Here is a 19,214-nt window from a genome sequence, read left to right as displayed (position 1 = left end):
TGTTTCTGCAGTGTTCAATGCCAAGCCATTAGACCTCCTGATGCATTTATGACCTTATATTTCCATTGCTAAAGCAATGAAGAGACCATTGGACCATATGTCTCTATGAAAGTCCTCCCCCCATTCCACCTCCAACTGAATTAATAGTCGCTTCAGTAGAAGAATGAAAAAAAGAAGTTGAGTTTTTATATTTTGGGGGAATGGAGTAAATAGAAGGAAGAAGGAGGTTTCACTAAAGTATTCTAGGTCACATTTTGTCCTTGGTGCAGGAGCAAAAGAGACTAAAGCTGACTATCACCATGCTGTTGACATCTTTAAACAATGTGTTTCGGACTTTTTAGGTGGAGCAGATTTATTTTATCCAATATATCCAAAATATCATTTGAACATGTAATTGAAATGAAAAATAATAACGAGATATTTTGCACTCATTTCTTCTTACACAGTGTTGAAATTCTAGTGTATTTTATTCTTATGGCACAGTTCAGGGTAGCTCCGTGTGGCTGGTGGCTACTGTGTTGGAAATGCCTATTCTCATCCCCACCATCTCTGTTAAAATGTGAACATATGCCTGCATGGAATATTCTTTTTTTTTCTGTTTTAGAGAGAGTGAATTGTTTTCTCAGCAGTTCATTGGTGTTAGTGTAATGCCTTCCTGTGTAGGCTGTAGTGTTAGAATTCTCTTTGCAAGCCTCATAATAATTTTGAGGAATTGTCACTTTTATTATAGTATTTTTAGTTGCAACTAGAAAGTTTTTATAGTGGGAATTCTTACAGTGTGAAATCTCTTAAATGGACAATAAAAAAAAATCTCTTAAAAGGACAATAAAAAAAAACAAACCACATTGTTTCTTCTGGGACACGGGGTTGGGGCATCTAACTAACTAAGCGGAGTTCCAGAGACAGAGGATGTAAAATTAGATTTTAGATGTGTCCAGGAGAGTACGGGGTTCAGAGGTCACTTTGTATCAGTGCAAAAGGTTCTGTGTTAATGTTTTATGTTTGGGTCTATGTATTGTTTTCTTAAAAGAACCCAAATATGGGACGCCTGAGTGGCTCAGTCAGTTAAGCATGGGACTCTTGATTTCCTTGATTTCGGCTCAGGTCTTGATCTCAGGGTTGTGAGCTTGAGCCCCATGTCAGGCTGTGCACTTAGTGCTGAACCTGCTTGAGACATACCCTCTCCCTCTGCCCCTCCCCTGCTCATGAGCAAGCTTGCACTGTCTCGCTCTCTCCTTTTCTGTCTCTCTTTCTCCCTCCCTCTCTCTAAAATAAATAAATAAATAAATAAATGAAATCTTAAAAAAAACCTAATATGCATTATCCATTTCCATGTTGCAGGCCCCAGACTTTATAGGGGAGTCTTAGTTACTTTTCCTGTCTTCTGTGCATTCAGAGTGTCTGGGTTTGAATTCCTTTTGCATGGAGAACGTAATGTGACTTGGGTGAAGTACTTTGCCATTCTGTGCCTCTGGAAAGGGGAATGCTGGGAGGATTGACCCCTCAAAGTTCTGGCAAGGATTAAATGAGATAATCCCGCTGAAGACCTTGGCACACTGCCTCCCAGCAGATAGTAGGTACCACAGAAATAATAGCTATCTTCAGCATCTTCACTAATTATTTTAATTTTAGAAACTGAAGCAATACAAGGGAAATTTTAGGAATGAATGGGTTTCTTTGACATTGAGATAAGGTTCCTTCTTCCTGAAACATTATGTTTAAAATCTTTGTTTCTGCCCCAATATCTTTAACCTCATTTCCCCATTCCATCTGCTGTTCTGTCCTGGGATTGAGCATCTCTTCACTTTGGGGAAAAATATTTTCATAAGAATTCTGGTCAGAGCATCTCTATTCAAAAACCCTCCACCCCCCCACCTCACAGTGTGAAGGGAAAAGTCCTGAATACATTTCACGGAGTACCTTTTCTGTTTCCGAAACATTAATTCCTGAATAAGCCTCAAGTATCATGTATGATTTCTCAAACACCTAAAATCTGCAGCTTTTCTGGTTCCATTGTGTTAAATAACAAAGAATGGATTCACCTGAATGTGGACCTGGCACAAAAGAAAAACCGGAAGTCTCTAGCAGCTGCTAACACCATCCTTTCCTCTCAGTACTCACTCCCTGGTTATGTAGAGGCGTTATTTAAGAGCAAATGTGTTTAATAAACCTTTGTAAGTAATACTGAAAGGAGTGTTTATTTTCCAGAATTCACTCAGGATTTCTGTAATCTGCAGTCCTGTGGTTTGGGTACATGTGTTGTACCCATTTGTTCCAGAGTTTTCTATTGCTTATGCTACATCCTTCTTCTTCTTCTTTTTTTTTTTTTTTAAGATTTTATTTATTTATTTGACAGAGAGAAAGAGAGCAAGAGCAGGAACACAAGCGGGGGCGGGGGGTGGGAGACGGAGAAGCAGGCCTCCCGCCGAGCAGGACCCTAGGACTCTAGGATCATGACCTGAGCAGAAGGCAGACGCTTAATGACTGAGCCACCCAGGCACCCCATGCTACATCCTTCTTACCTGTTGTCTGAAAATCAGAGGAACAGTTTGTTTCATTCAGTTTTGCCTAATAGGAAAGCCTCCAAAGATACAAAATTTCCTTTTGACATCATTATATTTATTTATTTTTATTAAAAAGGGAAACTGCCCTTCTATTCTCCTTCCCAGCGCCAGTTTGATTGACTGTATTGCAGTCATAAAAGGATTTAAATTCAGAGTTGAAAAGTCTCCTTGCAATTGATTTCATTCAGCTCCTTGTATACAAATAGATATTGAGAGGGGAAAAAAGCAATATTGAACTGAAACTTTCAATTTTAGAGTTGAGCTTTGTGAAGTCATAAAACTGCGTTTCCATTTGACTCTTCAAATGGATCTTGTGGTATAACTGGTCAGAGTCATAGAAGGCTTTAGAAAAAGCACAACCAAAAAAGAAAAAAGAAACAAACTATACTTATTTAATAGATGACATTTCTTCACCAGAAATGGACTTTTGGTTAAATAGCTCCTTTTCTAAAAAAGGGAAAAAATTTCCCCCCATGTAATTAGTTTAAGTAACTGCTTTTAAAGCTAGTTAAAGCAGACTAAGAAATGCTTTAGCTGTCTTGATGTGATCTAGTGACAATTTTCACGTGGTTAGAATTTTTAATTAAATCATTTTATTTAAGATTGTAATAGCCCTTTCAAATTATTTTTGTTGAGAGTTGCATTGTGTTATTTCAAGTTAATAACTCCTCTTCAAGCAAGCAGAATGCAGGATATTTCTTCTGATGATTTCTTTGTGCAATTGAAGAGAACAAAGCAAACCTCATTCTTGCTGGAAAGGAAGCAAAACTAAGACCTAATAAAAATAGAGATAACAAAAATGAACTTGTAGCCCTGGGATATTCTGACCAGCAACATTAAATTCCCTGTATTTTTTTTTACCTTTTTAAAAAAAGATTTATTTATTTATTTGAGAGAGAGAGAATGGGGCAGGAAGGGGCAGAGGGAGAGGGAGAATCCTGAAGCTGACTCCCCACTGAGGAGGAGCCAGATGCAGGGTTCAATCCCAGGACCCTGAGATCATGACCTGAGCTGAAATCAACAGTTGACCGCTTAACCAACTGAGACACCCAGATGCCCCATGTTTTTACTTTTAAAATTCAGGATCCAGTCTAATTGATTAGATCAAATATAGCTGATGGAAGGCCTGTTCTCAGTGTTTTAGGAGGGGGAAGTCATCCTACGAACTTTGAATAACAAAGAGAGGGGTATATATTTGGTAATCTATCTCCTGACCAGCCCCAAAGCATACTTGTCCCTGAATACATTTTTGTGATTATAGACAATCCTGAACAGTTGCTAAGACAAAAATTTTTGTCATTGTGCAGAGATGAATTACTGTAGATTCAATTTATTAATTATTCTTTACTTGGGTCACTTTTCCATCGCTCACACCTAACTGGTGGGAGAGAGAGGTTTCTTTTAAGATTTGTTTGGGGAGGCAGAGAGAAGTCAAATTGGGTTTAAAGCCGTGCGCGTGTCTGTCCATGTTTAAACAATAATAAAATTGTCCTTAAAAAAAAATAACCCACCTAAGTTTCTTCTGAAATCTATAGTAATAATGCTGTGTACTTCTCCAAGTATCCCATAGGGAGGTATTTTTCTTGTGTGATATTGAGGGTATAATTTTATGCAGTATATAGCTCCCAAAGAAAATACAGTGATAATGAGTATCTTGCTTTCTTTTCCTCATTTTGTTTGTAAACAGTTGTATCTGTTTGCTTCTCATTAACTGTTACCTATTTTTATTGACATGTACTGTATAAGCAATTAATTGCTTGATCACATTAGTGCAGATCCTAATTTAGATGAAAAAGGCAAAGGGAAGTTGTAGAAAATATTAGCAAAATAAAACTAAAACTGAGTTGAGTAGGCTTTTGGCCATGTTGCTGTATATATTAGGCCATTGTTTGCTCTTCAGAACGTTACCTCCAGGAGCTCAGCCTCCCTGCCCGAAGGTGCAAGTACACAATTAATGAACGATTTGTCTCACCTCACCGTGGGGGTCCGGGTGATGAGGCACTGTTTTTTGCTCTTGCTTGCCTCCCTCCAGTCTGTTCCCTGCACATCGCAGTCACCTTTTCAAAGCGTACTTTGATAAAAATGTCCTAAAATTAGATTATGGTAATGATTGCACAGCTCTGTAAATATACTAAAAACTATTACATTTCAATAAAAGTACTTTAAAAGAAAGCACATATCAGACCTAATTGGCTGACCCCTTGGAGTCCTTGGGTGCCTTTCCAGGCTCATTTCAAAGTCCATTATGGTCTTGCGGATCTTGCCCTTCTATATCCTCAGGCTGCTTTTTCTCCCCCAACCAGTTCACCAAGCTTCGGCCAGGTTGGCCTCTTATCCCATCTTCTTTTCTGTCTCAACATCCTCATACTTGCCGTTCCTCTACTTTGGACTCTATCCTCCTGTCTTAACAATGCCTTCAGCTAAAATGGTATCTCCTTCCTTGACTACTCTAAGTACATTCCTTTTCTACTTGTATTCTCTATGATTGTACCATGTGTGTTTCATTTAATTTTCATATTTGTTTTGCCATGCATATCAATTATAATTTATATACTTATTGATCCCCCCCCCTCCGCCCCCCGTGGACTGGAAGCTCCAAGAGGGCAGGAGCAATGTAGGGTATACACTGTTGAATGTCTTGGTGTAGTAGCACCCTACCATGGAGAGAACATGAATACTTGCCTACATCTTACCAAACTCCTGAGAAATTCTCTTTTTAGCCAGAGGAGTGAACAACGACCTAAAAAAGATTGTAAGTGTGAAGATGGAGTAGGTACTTTGCTGACCAAAAGCACAAAGCTCTGGGCAATAGATAGCTACCAGCCACTGAGTATCCAGGCTGGCCAGGATTCAAGTTGTATCTTTAATATGGCCCTAGAAGTCACAGGTTTCTGGGTTTACTAAGCCAGTCAGATCTGTCTCCACCATGATTGGTGTCTTGAGCAAAGGAGTGTCATGGTTGGAGTACCCTCTGTATTTGATCCTCAAGCCCAGCATTAGTGTTTTTTGCTGAGTATTTTTGTCACGGTGCACATTTTGCTAGGATTGGTAGATGTGCCATGGTTTGGAAATAGGCGCCCAGTAATATTTAAGACAGCTTTCTTTGTCCATTTCTTTTTGTTCTGTAAAAAAAAATACCCATTTCCTTCAACATTTTTCATTCGATATTTCATAGGGACTGTGTGTGTATAAATGACTCAACTATATCAAAGACCCAAGTTATGAAGCTTATCCTTTATTTCTCAAGGATAAACATTTATTAGGCAGTCACAATGACAGATTTTAAACAAAAGAAAATATGAATGAAGAGAATTCAGTAATCTGTATCACTTTGTTTCCCTAACTCAAGTTGTAACTTAGTATTTATTTCTGCTTGACTAGAAGTGACTTTCTTTTTTATAGACAATGACCAATGTTTATATAATTGTAATTGGATATTCTCCACATCTTGTTAGAAAAATCACTATATTTTTTTGTTAGTATTATAGGAACATGATTTTATCTTAGACACTTGCCAGTAGTGGTGGGAAGAATAGCCTAGACAACTTCTTTCTTTTGAAATTATTATGTTTTTAGAGGCGCCTGGCTGGCTCAGTCAGGAGAGCATGCAACTCTTGATCTCGGGGTTGTGAGTTCAGGCCCCACAGTGGGCGTAGAGCTTACATTTAAAAAAAATAATAAAAATTACTATGTTCTTAGGGATGCCTGGGTGGCTCAGTCAATTAAGCGTCTGCCTTCGGCTCAGGTCATGATCTCGGGGTCCTGGGATCAAGTTCCCTATCGGGCTCCTTGCTCAGTGGGGGGTCTGCTTCTCCCGCTGCCACTCCTCCCCCTGCTTGTGCTCTCTCTCTCTCCCTGACAAATAAATAAATAAAATCTTAAAAAAAATAAAAATAAACTTGCCTTTAAAAAATATTACTATGGGGCGCCTGGGTGGCTCAGTCGTTAAGCGTCTGCCTTCGGCTCAGGTCATGATCCCAGGGTCCTGGGATCGGGTCCCACATCGGGCTCCCTGCTCTGCGGGAAGCCTGCTTCTCCCTCTCCCACTCCCCCTGCTTGTGTTCCTGCTCTCGCTATGTCTCTCTCTGTCAAAAAAATAAATAAAATCTTTAAAAAAAAATATTACTATGTTTTTAGTTTTCTGAGGCCCATGTAGAAGAAATTTTTTTTTTTTTTTTTACTTTTGAGCAGGTGTAGTAGCTGTTAGCTCACTGGTATTTTTGTGAGTCCTAAACTTCAATTTTGTGAAAAATAGTTGTAGTACAGTGTTAATTTTGTAGGTTTGAGAGTAATATCTGGTTCAGGGCTTTGTGTTCTTGGGCAAGTTATATGCCTTTTCTGAATAATTGTACCTAAGCCCAATATTATTATTGGAGGAATTACACAAGCCATTATACTGATGGTACTTTTAGTAGTGTCTGCCTCATAGGCAATAAGCGAGTGAGGTAGTGAATAACTTCTTATTGGGTGAGGCCATGGGTGGTAAACTCAGATAGCCTTAAAGGACTAGACAGGAAATACAAATGATAAAGTAGGACTGGGTGGAGTTATGATTCTTCTTGAAAGAGCTACTTGCTATTCACAGAGCATACTGTTGCAATTAAAGTCCAGATTTCATTAAAAAATACAGATATTGGGGTTCACTCTAGATTTTCCCATGCTGGCAAAAACACACAAACACACCCACACACGCACACACACGCACACACATACACACACACCCCATACCGTACCATATCATACTATACCATAGGTGAAACAGAATATCTGGAGGGATCGATTGATGGCTGTATTCAACATGGTGGCCACCAGGGTGAAATCTCTGATCTGTATTTGCCAGTTTTGTTGAGCATAAAGGATTCAAAGTGATGGTGCAGTTGCAAAATCGAAGTACCGATTTGTGGTACTTGACATCACCACAGCCCCATCTATGACTAACCCTCGTTTTCTTGATAATCTTACAGAATTGAGAGACTTGATTCTTGGAGAACCAAACAGTGTTAACGTGGATTGGAAGAATTGATTGATTTATTTTATTCTGATGTTACAGAATATTTGAAGCCAGGAGCCCAATTCTGTTTTGGAAGGGTGGCTCTAGGGAAGAGTGAACCGTGGTATTTTTCAGATTTTTTATGACAAATGTCTAAAGAGCCCCTGTATAAATCAGTTTTCTAAGTGTACCTCTTCTTGGACTTGCTGGGAAGCATCTATTTTTATTTCTGATGTTTTTAAGCTAGGATATAGTTAATAGCAGAGGGATGTCTTTAATTTTTTGACTCTTTTAGTCTTGTCTGATAAAAAAAGTAGATTCTGTCTTTTGTAATCAGTGTTATTTTAGAATAAAATCACAAAGAGAAGTTCAGTCTTTTGCTTCTCTACCTGACTTGAGCAGTCATTTTTACAACCTTTTTTGTGTTCTTTTTCCCCCTAGGATACTACATTGCTATGTGATTCCTCTTTGCCTTGAATTGCAATCTGTTTTACTTAAAAAAAAAGTTATGGCTCTATATTAGGTCTCTTTATCATGGGTGATGCAAAAAATCTCTCTATATATTTGTAGCTGGGACAGTAAGTACATTTGAATATGATAAAATAGTAATCTCCTGTAATATACTCTATTGTGTTTGAGGTTAGCTCAGTATCACAAACAACTGGGGGGACCATTTATAATGTAATAGTTACAAAGGAATGTACTTCTTGATTCTACTTTTTGGGACACTCACTAAGTACATTTTACTACGATTAATTGGAATACAGGCACAAAGGAGATGAGAGGCTGATCAGAATATTTAATTACTTTAACGATGATTTGATACTTTTGCCCATTGTAGGTACAAAAAAGATAAAGATTTATTCATTTTAGACTATTGTGTGGGATTTAATGTTCTTAAGTGCTCTTTAAAATTCAGAGAAAATTATGCTTGTTAGAGATTTTGCCATCCTTGAGGGATCTTTAATTTGTTTGTTGTATGAGCAGTTATAATAGATATAAACAGCCCGCTTAACTGCTTGTCTGCCGTTCTGGAAATATGCATTCTGGATGTGAAAATGTGAGTGCCTGTACTTATTTTTAGTGGGCTTATTTTTGGTGGTAACTCTGGCAAAGAACTAGGACTCTTTATATGAGAGCCATTTGTCCATCTTAAGTAATTTTCATCCTGGCACTAGGGAACCAGAATGTCTTTCTTTGTTCTGATGTTTTCAATTTTGGATGGAAGCTGACCAATTCTTCTAGGCTTCTAAGTCCTTTGGAATGACCTAGAACTGGACATACAGTTGAGTGGAAATACCTTCAAGTGTCACTCTCCTATTTTGCTTTGCGTACAAGATGTGTGAGACCATGTTATAGATGGAACTCTAGCCTGGTCTCATCATAAACTTACTCTGGTTTCACCTCTGCCATACAACTGCTTTCCCCTGTAGGAGATCATGACATAGCTGGGATCAAGTAGACGTTGTTGGTTCCATGTGGTAAGGTGAAAACGGTAATGTGAAGGAATGCTGTGGGTGTGTTGAAATGCATAGTGACCGTGTGTCTTTCTTTTTTGGTGGGCATCCCAGACTTCCACTCATTTTCAGATACACAAATGCATGTGTGAATGAATGTACCACCTTTGTCAAAAAAACAAGCCCTGCAGTTTCAACTCATTTGCAGTTTTGGAAGAAAAATATTTTCCATTATTCCGTAACAAGATGCTATGTTGAGAATGTTATCTAATGTAGTGTTTAGAGGGGCTGGTCTCTTTGTAAGAAAAATGTTCAGCCTGCAGATTAACACAGTAGAGTTCAGACAGCTTGAAACCCTTTCTTTATTTCCCCCAAGTCAAAATTTCTGTGAAACACTGAGAGTCAAGATTACACGGAATCCTCCTGAAGATACAGTGAAGGCAGATGGGATACACATCTGCTTTTGTGTTCCCAGAATACAAACATTTATTTTTATAAACTATGTCCGGTGGCTCTGGGAAATTAAATCATGCACGTAGGAAACAGTTTCGTTGATATCTTCTGTGGTAGGTAACTCTTAGGATATTTTTATAGCAAAAGATTGGGCCTTTGGGTCTTGAAACATTTTTATCTTTTTTTGCTTCAAGCTGGAAATGAGGTAGGCTCCAGAGAAGTTCTGAGAGGTGGTGGAGTTTATGAAATCTCCCTGATGAAAATACCTGTCACTCATTTCGCTCCCTGCATAGCAACCAACCTGACTTAAGCTTCCCCCTGCTGAGCGAGGCGTAAGCATCATTGGCTAGTTAATGCTATTGGTTTTGAAATCTTCACTTTCATCCTGTCAAAATTGAGAGGCTCAAATTCTCCTGGATGATGGGAGTAGCTGGGTGTTAACTTTCTAAACTCATTTTATTATACCATTCAGACTCTTGAAGGCTGCCCTGGTTTGATATTCCTCATGCCTAGGCGTGTTAACTGTGTGTGTGTCTGTGTGTTGGTGTGTTGGTTAAAGTCACACTGGAGACTACCTCTTTTGAGGTGGGGTCTATAGCATTGTGCACTATTGGACGTCCTCTGTGTCTTCTACACTTGTTCCATCACTGTGATCCCAATTCCTTGAAGCATTATCACAACACTCAAAGCCTGCTGAGCTTTCTGCTGACAGATGACGTCAGCTCCATTAACCATAGTAGGTTTGGTGCTGTAGGACTTGATAGAGTGTATGTTTGCAAGACACTGACTCCTCCCTCTTGTTAGTCACATGATAACCATAGGCAGATTTATACTTACTGTCTGTTCCAAAGAATGAAAATACATATTTTCCTAAGCATGCTCCATTTTTAATTGTGTAATTAAGTTGCTGACATAAGCAAGTATGCAATTCCACATTAAGGTAAGGATCCGTAAAGTCATGCATTTGCATAATTTAATTTTCTGCACAGAAGATATTGAAAATCAATAGCATGATTCATAGCCTTACCATATCATTGCCATGCTGCTGTTGGTTGGCTGTTAGAGTTTAGAAGAGTACAAAGAGTATTAAAATTGATTGAATTTGGTGTGCTGAATCTGTATCTTTACTTGGGAACCACAGATTGTTTCATTTTGCAAATCTCTGCTCCTTGCCAATAAAATATTATGTTACTTAATATACTCAATATACATTTTTTGACTGTGGTTCAAATAATTTCTAAAAGTTGTTTTTTAAAAAAATATCTTATTTTATGATTAAAATACATTTGAGGAGGGGATTAAAATTTTTGTTTTGTTTTAAATTATGCAAGTACCATTCATACATGATTATGTTCTTAGGGAAAAAGAAATCACACATTACTGATCTAGATGGAGTAAAAGGGGAAACTAAATGTAGTCATCTTTAATGAATAGTTTATGTGTCTCAAATAAATCTGGTGCCAGGGCGATAAAGTCCTTTGCTTCCCTGTTCATTTCTAAGTTGCCTCCCTAAGCAATTGCTTATGAGGTACTTGGGGATCATTCCTTCCAGCTTCATGTTTTAGATATTTGCCGTCGTGATGGGTGGGCAGTGACTAGAAAGTGAGACAGTGGGGAGAAGGTCGTGGTTTTGCTTGTGGCTTATATAACCACACACGTATACATGCACACACTCTTACCCCCAGCACAGACACCATCAGCCTTTATGTTGTTCATGTGTATAAGTATTCATTCACTCATTCATTCATTCACTGGGTATTGAATACCTACCATATTCCAGACTCCATCATGGCTGGTAGGTTGAGAAGCTCCTTATCTTCAGGTAGCTTAGAGCCCCTCATAGGCCATGCAGCATGTCCTTCAGAAGCAGGGTTTTTTGTCCATTCTTCACTTGCTGTGTGCAATCCACATGTACCTTAGTACTTTGGGGGGTGTGCTGAAGGCATGGATAACCCATCTTCCTTGGGATAGCCCTGCTCTCTGTGTTACCTTTTGTCCGTTGGTCTGTGTCCACCCAAACCACACCTCTTCCTTTTGTCCCAGGTGAACTTCCTTTAGACAGTTGTACTGCTCCTTTGTGCCCCTACACCACAGTATGGTGCGGATGGATGGCTGGGGACGTAACTGCTCTTCGGGGTGTGGATCCCGTTACGTTGCAGCGTCAGAGGAGTTCGGATGTTTACCTCCCTTGTTTTTTGAATTGGATATATCTTTGTAGGTTTGCTTTTTCCACTGAGTGTTTAGTGGGCTTGGGAAGCTGGTCAGTGTGGGACCCCAAAACCCATGGCCTCTATCAAGTCTAGTTAAAGACTGATGCAGATGTAATCTAAGGCCGTGGAGGTTTTCACACTTCCCTGATATAGCTCTGGACTCTGTTGCTTTGCTTTTCCAGCAGGATGGGTAACACAGCTGCCCACGTGAAAGCCACTCCAATGGGAGATGGTGCTGGCAGCCTCTGTCCTCTTTTGTTCCCTACCCCAGTGTTCTCAGAGTTTCTGGAAAATGAAAAGCACCGCCTTTTCAGGAAAGAAAGGGGGGCTGGTTGTGGAGATTGTGATTCTAGATAACATCTTTTGTAAAAGGTATAAATGAATATCCTTGAGGATAACTCCATTCCTCCTTTACTTTTGTTTGTGACCTTTCTGTTTCAGTTCAGATTTAGCTAAATTCCGAGGTTGACGCCATATTGGTGTGATTTATGTAGCAGGCAGTTCATCTCTGCCTGGCTAGCCTTTTCCCAGCATTAACTTAGCCTGTCAGGTTCCAGGCTGTGAGGGTGAATTGAGAATGTCAAAGTTGAAGGGGACCTCGGGTTCAGCTCAGCAAGGAAGTTTGTATTTTTTTATCTCTGGCTTTAAAATAGAATCACCCAAACAACAATTTTTTTTTTTCTTTAAAGTACTTGTATCCTATATTGTGCTCCCACCCCAGGTCAGTCGAATCTGAATCTCCAATGGTAGGGTCCAGGGCATAGATTTTTTTGTTTTTGTTTGTCTTGCATTTGTTTTGTTTTCTTTTTAAAGCATCCAGGTTGAGAGTTAGAGCTCTAGTCCAACAATGACCTTTTATGGAGAAATTGATGATCAGGTGTAGAATCGACTCATTTGAAGGTCACCAAGGTCACCTTTAGTGTCATTTGGGGATCTTTTGCATACAAGGGACGAAAAGCAAGTGGTTCATGTAAATATAAAGCATCCCACAGGATCAGTTTCATATTACCTCTGTCATGGGCTTAAATTTTGTCAACAGAATTGATCTATAGATTTTGCTTCCCTGGGTGTGGTTACATTTTTGAACTCCTCTGCTGATCTTCTACTTGACCGCCCAGCCAGGCTCCTGAGGTTCCTGTCCTAACACTGGCAGGAAGAAAGAAGAATCTCTCTGACTGGCTGATGTCCCCATTGCCAAACAGGTCATAGACACCAAGGGCGTGGTTTACAATGATTGGCTAGCTTAAGCCAAACAAGGCCCCGCCCCTGGAACTGGCAGGGATGGGCTGACAGGACATGGCTATGCACTGCATGACTTGTGGGTAGGTGAGTGCGGGGTATGATGATTACAAAATCGGAGTCTTTGCAACAAATTTCTACTATATTATTAGGTACTTTTAAAACACTCCATGCCCACTGCTGAGTTAGTTGCTCTGTTCAGTGTCTTGTATTGTTTTTGTAACAATGCTGTGAAGTTGTTGCTACTTGTAGCAACATTTAACAGGCAAGGAAACTGAGGCTCAGCCATGCACCCTAATGGAAGTCCCATTGCCTTGTTCAAGACAGTGCTTTACTCATTACCTTGATAGAGGAAGGATTATTTGGGAATAATTTAGAGTGAACTAGCTCTGAGAAGCATATTAAACAGACACATAAAAAAGTTTCCTGCATGCACAGACAATAAATAAGCCGAACAATTATTTATGTAGCATGCTTTAGTGGAGGGAAAAAAATAGATTAGGAGTGTAGGAGATGGAAAATTTTATTTTTGATCCCTAGAAGCTTAGAATGGTCAACTTCTTAGAGCTCTGCATGGCTCATCTGCAAAATCCTAGGATGGGCTGGATGGTGGGTACCTAAACCTTCATTATACTTTAAAAATGACCAATGAGCAAACATAAACGATACCAGGTTTACTTTTTAGATACGTGTTTGAATCTTACAAGATTCCTGTTTCCCTGTAAAAGGCCCATGTATCTATGGAGTATCTTTGTTCTTAGTTCAAGCATTTTTTCTTTTAAAGCCAGTCTTTGGAGTTGACATGCAAGCATAAAACACAGATCTTCCTCCACTTATGATGGGGTTACGTCCTGATAAACTCATTGTAAGTTGAAAATATCTTACGGTGAAAATGTATTTAATACACCCAACCTACTGAATGTCATAGCTCAGCCTAACCTGCCTTAACATGCTCAAAACGCTTACATTAGCCTACGGTTGGGAAAGTCATCTAACAAAGCCTAGTTTATAATACAGTGTTGAATATCTCATTCATTGAGTTTGTACGGAAAGTGAAAAACAGAATGGCTGTATGTGTGCAGATGGTTGTAAGTGTGTTGGTTGTTGAGCGTTGTGATCGTGGGGCTGACTGGGAGCTGGGGCCTCTGCTGCCCAGCATCACGAGAGAGGATCTTACTCTACATATTGCCAGCCCAGGGAAAAGATCCAAATCCAAATTCAAGGTTCCATTCCTGCTGAATGTGTATCACTTTTTTTTTTTTTTTTTAAGATTTTATTTACTTATTTGACAGAGAGAGTGGGTAGCAAGCACGCATGAGCAGGGCGGGGTGGGTTTGGGGAAGCAAGGGCAGAGGGAGAGGCAGACTGCCTGCTGAGCAAGGAGCCTGATGCTGGACTTGATCCCAAGACCCTGGGATCATGACCTGAGCCGAAGGCAGACGCTTAACCGACTGAACCACTCAGGCGCCCAGAATGCGTATCATGTTTGCGCCACTATAAAGTTGAAAAATTGCTAGGTCAGTCCATCATAAGTTGGGGACTGTCTGTACTTTACACGTTTCCTAATTTGCCATTATGGTGACAGCATTATCATTACCTGGACTAATTCAGAATAGAGAATGTACTGTTTTCCTGGTGCCATCTTAATCTTAAATTGAATCTACAGTTCCCCTAACCATTTTCCCCTGCTTTTTAAAAGCACACTTGATTTTGTTTGGGTGCATTTAAATATTAACATAGACAGCTGGGATGTATTGTTTGAAGTGTAATTCCATTTCATTTTGGATTCTGGGCACCTGTGGTATTTGTCTTCTTACAAGTCAGTGCATTCGGGTGTGGGCTCACAAGAAAAGAAATTTACATTCATGAATTAGCTGGGAGGGGAGGACTTTGAACACTGTAGCAGGCAGATGGAAGCTCTCTATAATGGCGGAGAAGATTGGATTCATTATGAGGTTTCAAAAAATACATCATTAGAGTTTCTTTTCTGAGCATCGTTGGCCTTGTGGGTTTCATATCTTCAGGTGTAACAGGTGACTATTTGGGCTCCAAAGGATATGGAGGACTGGTACTCACCATGGGATGTCTCCCAGGCCTTAGACCATGATGCGTTTGGATGGCAGAGGCCCTGGCTTTGATGTAGGCATGCTTATGTTCGGTTGCCTGATGTGCTGCATGCTTACCTGTGTTACCTGGGACCAGTCACTTAGTGTCTCTGAGCCTTAATTCCTCCATCTGTAAAAGAGATGGAATGACCCCTTGCTCTATGAGGATTGAATAAGGCTCAGAGGCCTTTTGCAGCTAGGACATAGGCTTATACATGTAGTCGGAACAAAGACCTCAGGTTCCAAGTCTTCTATTACTAGTTGTATGACCTTGGGCAAGTTAAAGGTACTTAACTTCTCTAAGGTTCGGTTTACTTATCTATAGCATGGTCTCGTTATTGGGACCACTGGATCTGTTGCCTGGTTGTGTTCTGCAGATTATGTAAGATACTATATATATATATATATATATATATATATATATATATATATATATATATATATAAAGGGCTTAGTGCCCCGTGCTTGGTGGCCCAAAGGCTCGTTGTAATCTACTGTTAGTATTAATATTAATCCTGGTCGTCTCGCTAGGTTATCCCATAGCTGTTTTTCTGTACAATCAGGAGGGTCTCTTCCGTTATCCCTGAGGTCTGTGCTTCTGGGAAGTCACCGGTGGTGTGTTGGACACCCTTTCCCTGTCCAGTGGAGTGAAGACTTTTACTCATCGTGTTCTCCCTCTCTTCCAGCCTTGACGGAAGGCTACGTCGGGGCCCTGCACGAGAACAGACACGGCAGCTCAGCGCAGATCCGCAGGCGCAAGGCTTCAGGCGACCCGTACTGGGCCTACTCAGGTGAGTGGATGGGGTCCGGCCAGACTCACACCGGTCAGTGACCATCCCGTTGAGCTCACTGGAAAGTACTCTTTGAATCGCTTTCACGCCGAACCTGTTTGTTCAGACCTTTTGTAGTTCCCTAAAAGTTGAAACACTCAAGCCTGTTTTTCCTCAAGGTTATAATTTTAATTTCTCTCTCCCACCTGTTTTCTCAACCTGCTTTCCCCCCTCGATTTGCATTTATTTCTGAACTTTACTTGTTAATGAGTGATTATACCAAACTTGTCATTTCCCCAAAGACCCAGCCTTTTCTTTTCTGTCTTTTCAGTAGCTGCAATATCAGAAAGCAGAAAATAGAAGGCTAGTCTTGAGCTGCTAAATGTCTGCTATTACAAAGCGTCACATATCAAAATGATCTGTTATACTTTAATCTAAAAAAAATGCAACTTTATTTTCAAATCAGATCTCGTTAGTTGAATGTATTTCAGCCCTCTATGGTATTCTGCAGTTCTTTTTTTCATTTTTGCTTTTAAACTTTTAGCCTTCCAGCCAGTGAAGACCGAGAGCATTGTTAAAGCTATGTTGAATATTACATTGCAGATAATTTTCTTACATTCTAAGGGGGGGAAAATGAAGACCTATAAGAATATACAGACGTTTCTGGATTATGTTCCCAACAACTACCAAAAATATGATAGGTGGATTATTATTTCTAAAAGAGATTTTGATGCTCTAATATATATGGAAAATGTATTGTAGCTAATTGAGGAGCAATGGTTGAGGAAGATAGATCACTTTGGAAATTACTTTGGCACTAAATAATTCAAGTTATTTGTCTGAAAAGGTTTGAAGGCACGTGGTATTAGTATTAATAATAAATCTGTGTTTATGCAATGTCATTGCATATAGAGTTGAGAGGCATTATTTTCATAATGATGCTCTGGTTTTAAATCCTGAATTTCCACCTGCAAATCTTGTTAAATTTATGTCAGTATAAAATTTATAGGCTTGATCTTTAATTACACCTTATCTATTGGCTTTTTGCATCCTTTTGTCTATTGATAAATCTCCTGCCCCTACAGGGAGAATAGCCTATCTGTTTTGTTTTGCAAGGAACAGATAGTGATTCTGAAGTCTTCCATCACACCCAACTCCTTGTGATTAGAATTATCTAATTAGAGGCTTTTTGTCACCATTTCTGATAAATGAAGGGAATTGTGAGATGAAGGCCAAAATTACATATATATATGGCTTCTTGCCAAGAAACTGGAAGAAAATTTATCATTTTGTTCTCTGTGGCTCTGATATCAGTTAGGAAGAGGCATAAAGTGGCCCGCTATTTACAGTTCATCAATTTAGAATAACAATGCTGTTAGTCAGGAAATTGGAAGTTATATCCCGTCAGCATCTACAGTTGCAAATGGCAGTGAAGAAATGAAAGTCCTAAAACTTTCCCCATTACTCAGTTAAGAAGGGACATAAGCGGTGCAGTCTTTGGAATGGAGCAATTGTTGATATCCTTAACTCTAGTGGACTTAATGAGTCTCCATTTTGCATTTCTGGAATGCATTTGGGAACTGCTTCTATAGGTGGAAGGGCTAAGAGTTCAGCTGCAGGCTTCGGCACCCCTTTTCTGTAAAAAGCCAGACAGTAAATATCTTAGGCTTTGTAGGGTGTGGGGTTTCTCTTGCCACTACTCAACTTTGCCAGTATGTGCAAAGGTGGCCATCGATAATGCTAGATGATCTGGCTAGGTTTCCATAAAAATGTATTTATGAACACTGAAATTTGGATTGTATATAATTTTCATGTGTCAGAAAATATTATATTTCTTTTTCGTCAATCATTTAAAAATAACAGAAACCATCCTTACTTAGGCTATATTAAAACAGGTGGCCGGTTGGATAGGGTACACAGGTTTGTCAGCCTCTCTCCTAGTTGATTTTTTTTTTCTGGATGGGATGGGACAGTCATATGAGGAATCCCCCAGAAGGGTATAGACTGGTTTGGAAGAACTGGTGAAGTCACTTGCTTAAGAGCGAAATGGAGAAAATAAAGCATAAAAGGAGAAGAAAAGAATGAGACAGGTATCCATTGATGGTACGTAGTCCTCATGCTTTCAACAGTTCTTCCTGAAAATTCTGCAGTATCGGTGGTTGCTTCACACCAACATGGTGGAATAGCGATTCTCGTGTCAACAAGACTTGGGGTCCATCAGAGACACTCCTTAGCATTGGGCCAATAGACAAAGACAGGGCAGGAAGGAGTTGTTACCTGTCACTTTTGACGCTTCAGACCTAGGCCTTGAAACCACGGCAGACCAGAGGTCGGCTCTTAGCTGCAGGTACATATACCTCTAGGCATAAATGCTGCTTGAAAAGTAGGGTGGCCAAAAGAAAGGCTCGTTGTTTGTAGAGGGAATTGTTTTTAAATTTAGCTAAAGTGAACCAGGCCATTTCTGAAAGATGGGTTTGATGGTCCAGATTTTAATTTCATGCCTCTAATTCACAGATTTGTCTTAGTTCCTCCTAAGGTAATATTGGTGCTTTGGGGGTGTGGTGTGTGAGAGTATGAATTTTGAAGTCATATGGGCTGTGGCTCAAATATAAGTTTTATCTTGTAATATCTTTAGGACGTTGGGAGGACATTTAATTCCTTGGAGATTCAGTCTCTCCATCTTTGAGATGGGGATAATTAGCAGCACTTTCCTCATAGAGTTGTTTTGGGGATGAAATGAGATGATATGTGTGAAAAATGTACCATCGGCTCTTGCATCAAGTATCTAATATTCCTGCTGTTTTAGACACTATTAATACTTTCGGGGCTGTTGATGTTGTTACTGGGATTCTCGGTGGGTAACTGCGATGAACAGTGGGTGGGCACTAGGTTATCCTGAGAGCTACGTAAGCTGAATTTTGTCACTTATGATTCATAAGAACTCCCCATTTGGTATTTGGGAATGAGGGTTTAAACAAACTATCCTCAAGTTCAGGGCTTGGCAAATTATACAAACCCCTGCTGTTTTTGTGAATAAAGTTTTATTGAAACACAGTCATGCCCGTTCCTTTGGCTGTTGTCTTTGGCTGCTTTTGTGCTGGGGTTCAGTAGTTGCTACAGACTGTTTGACCAAAAAGCCTAGAATATTTTTATCTGGCTCTTTAGAGAATTAAAGGTTTACCAGTTCTTGCTGACATTGAGATCACTTGGGTTTTTGAGCAGATGTTAGCCTGACTCATAAACAGAACTGTTCAGAGATTTGGAAAATGTCTTTTTCTTTTTTTTCCCCTCCCTTGCATTTTATCTTGAGCTGGAATATCCTCCAAGTCTCCTAGTTAGCATTCAGAGTGAGTTGGGTGATCCTGCTTTTTGGAAAGGACTTGGGAGGAACAAAGATATGAGTGGAGTGGGATGTGCTTCAGGAGA

At 39.7% G+C, this 19,214-nt stretch overlaps 1 protein-coding gene across 3 annotated transcripts in view; it reads left to right on the top strand.

Annotated features, from left to right (window-relative positions):
- The window catches only part of PTPRG (protein tyrosine phosphatase receptor type G), a 689,740-nt gene that overhangs the window by 161,149 nt on the left and 509,377 nt on the right, over positions 1–19,214 (top strand). For all 3 annotated transcript variants that reach the window (XM_078076474.1, XM_078076466.1, XM_078076463.1), the window contains exon 2: positions 15,705–15,809. In XM_078076474.1, the coding sequence (XP_077932600.1) occupies positions 15,705–15,809 (105 nt within the window). The remainder of the gene's footprint in view (positions 1–15,704; positions 15,810–19,214) is intronic.

This window comes from Halichoerus grypus, chromosome 1 (assembly GCF_964656455.1).
Source record: "Halichoerus grypus chromosome 1, mHalGry1.hap1.1, whole genome shotgun sequence".
Lineage (NCBI taxonomy): Eukaryota > Metazoa > Chordata > Mammalia > Carnivora > Phocidae > Halichoerus > Halichoerus grypus.
This window is presented reverse-complemented; position numbering and strand designations above follow the sequence as displayed.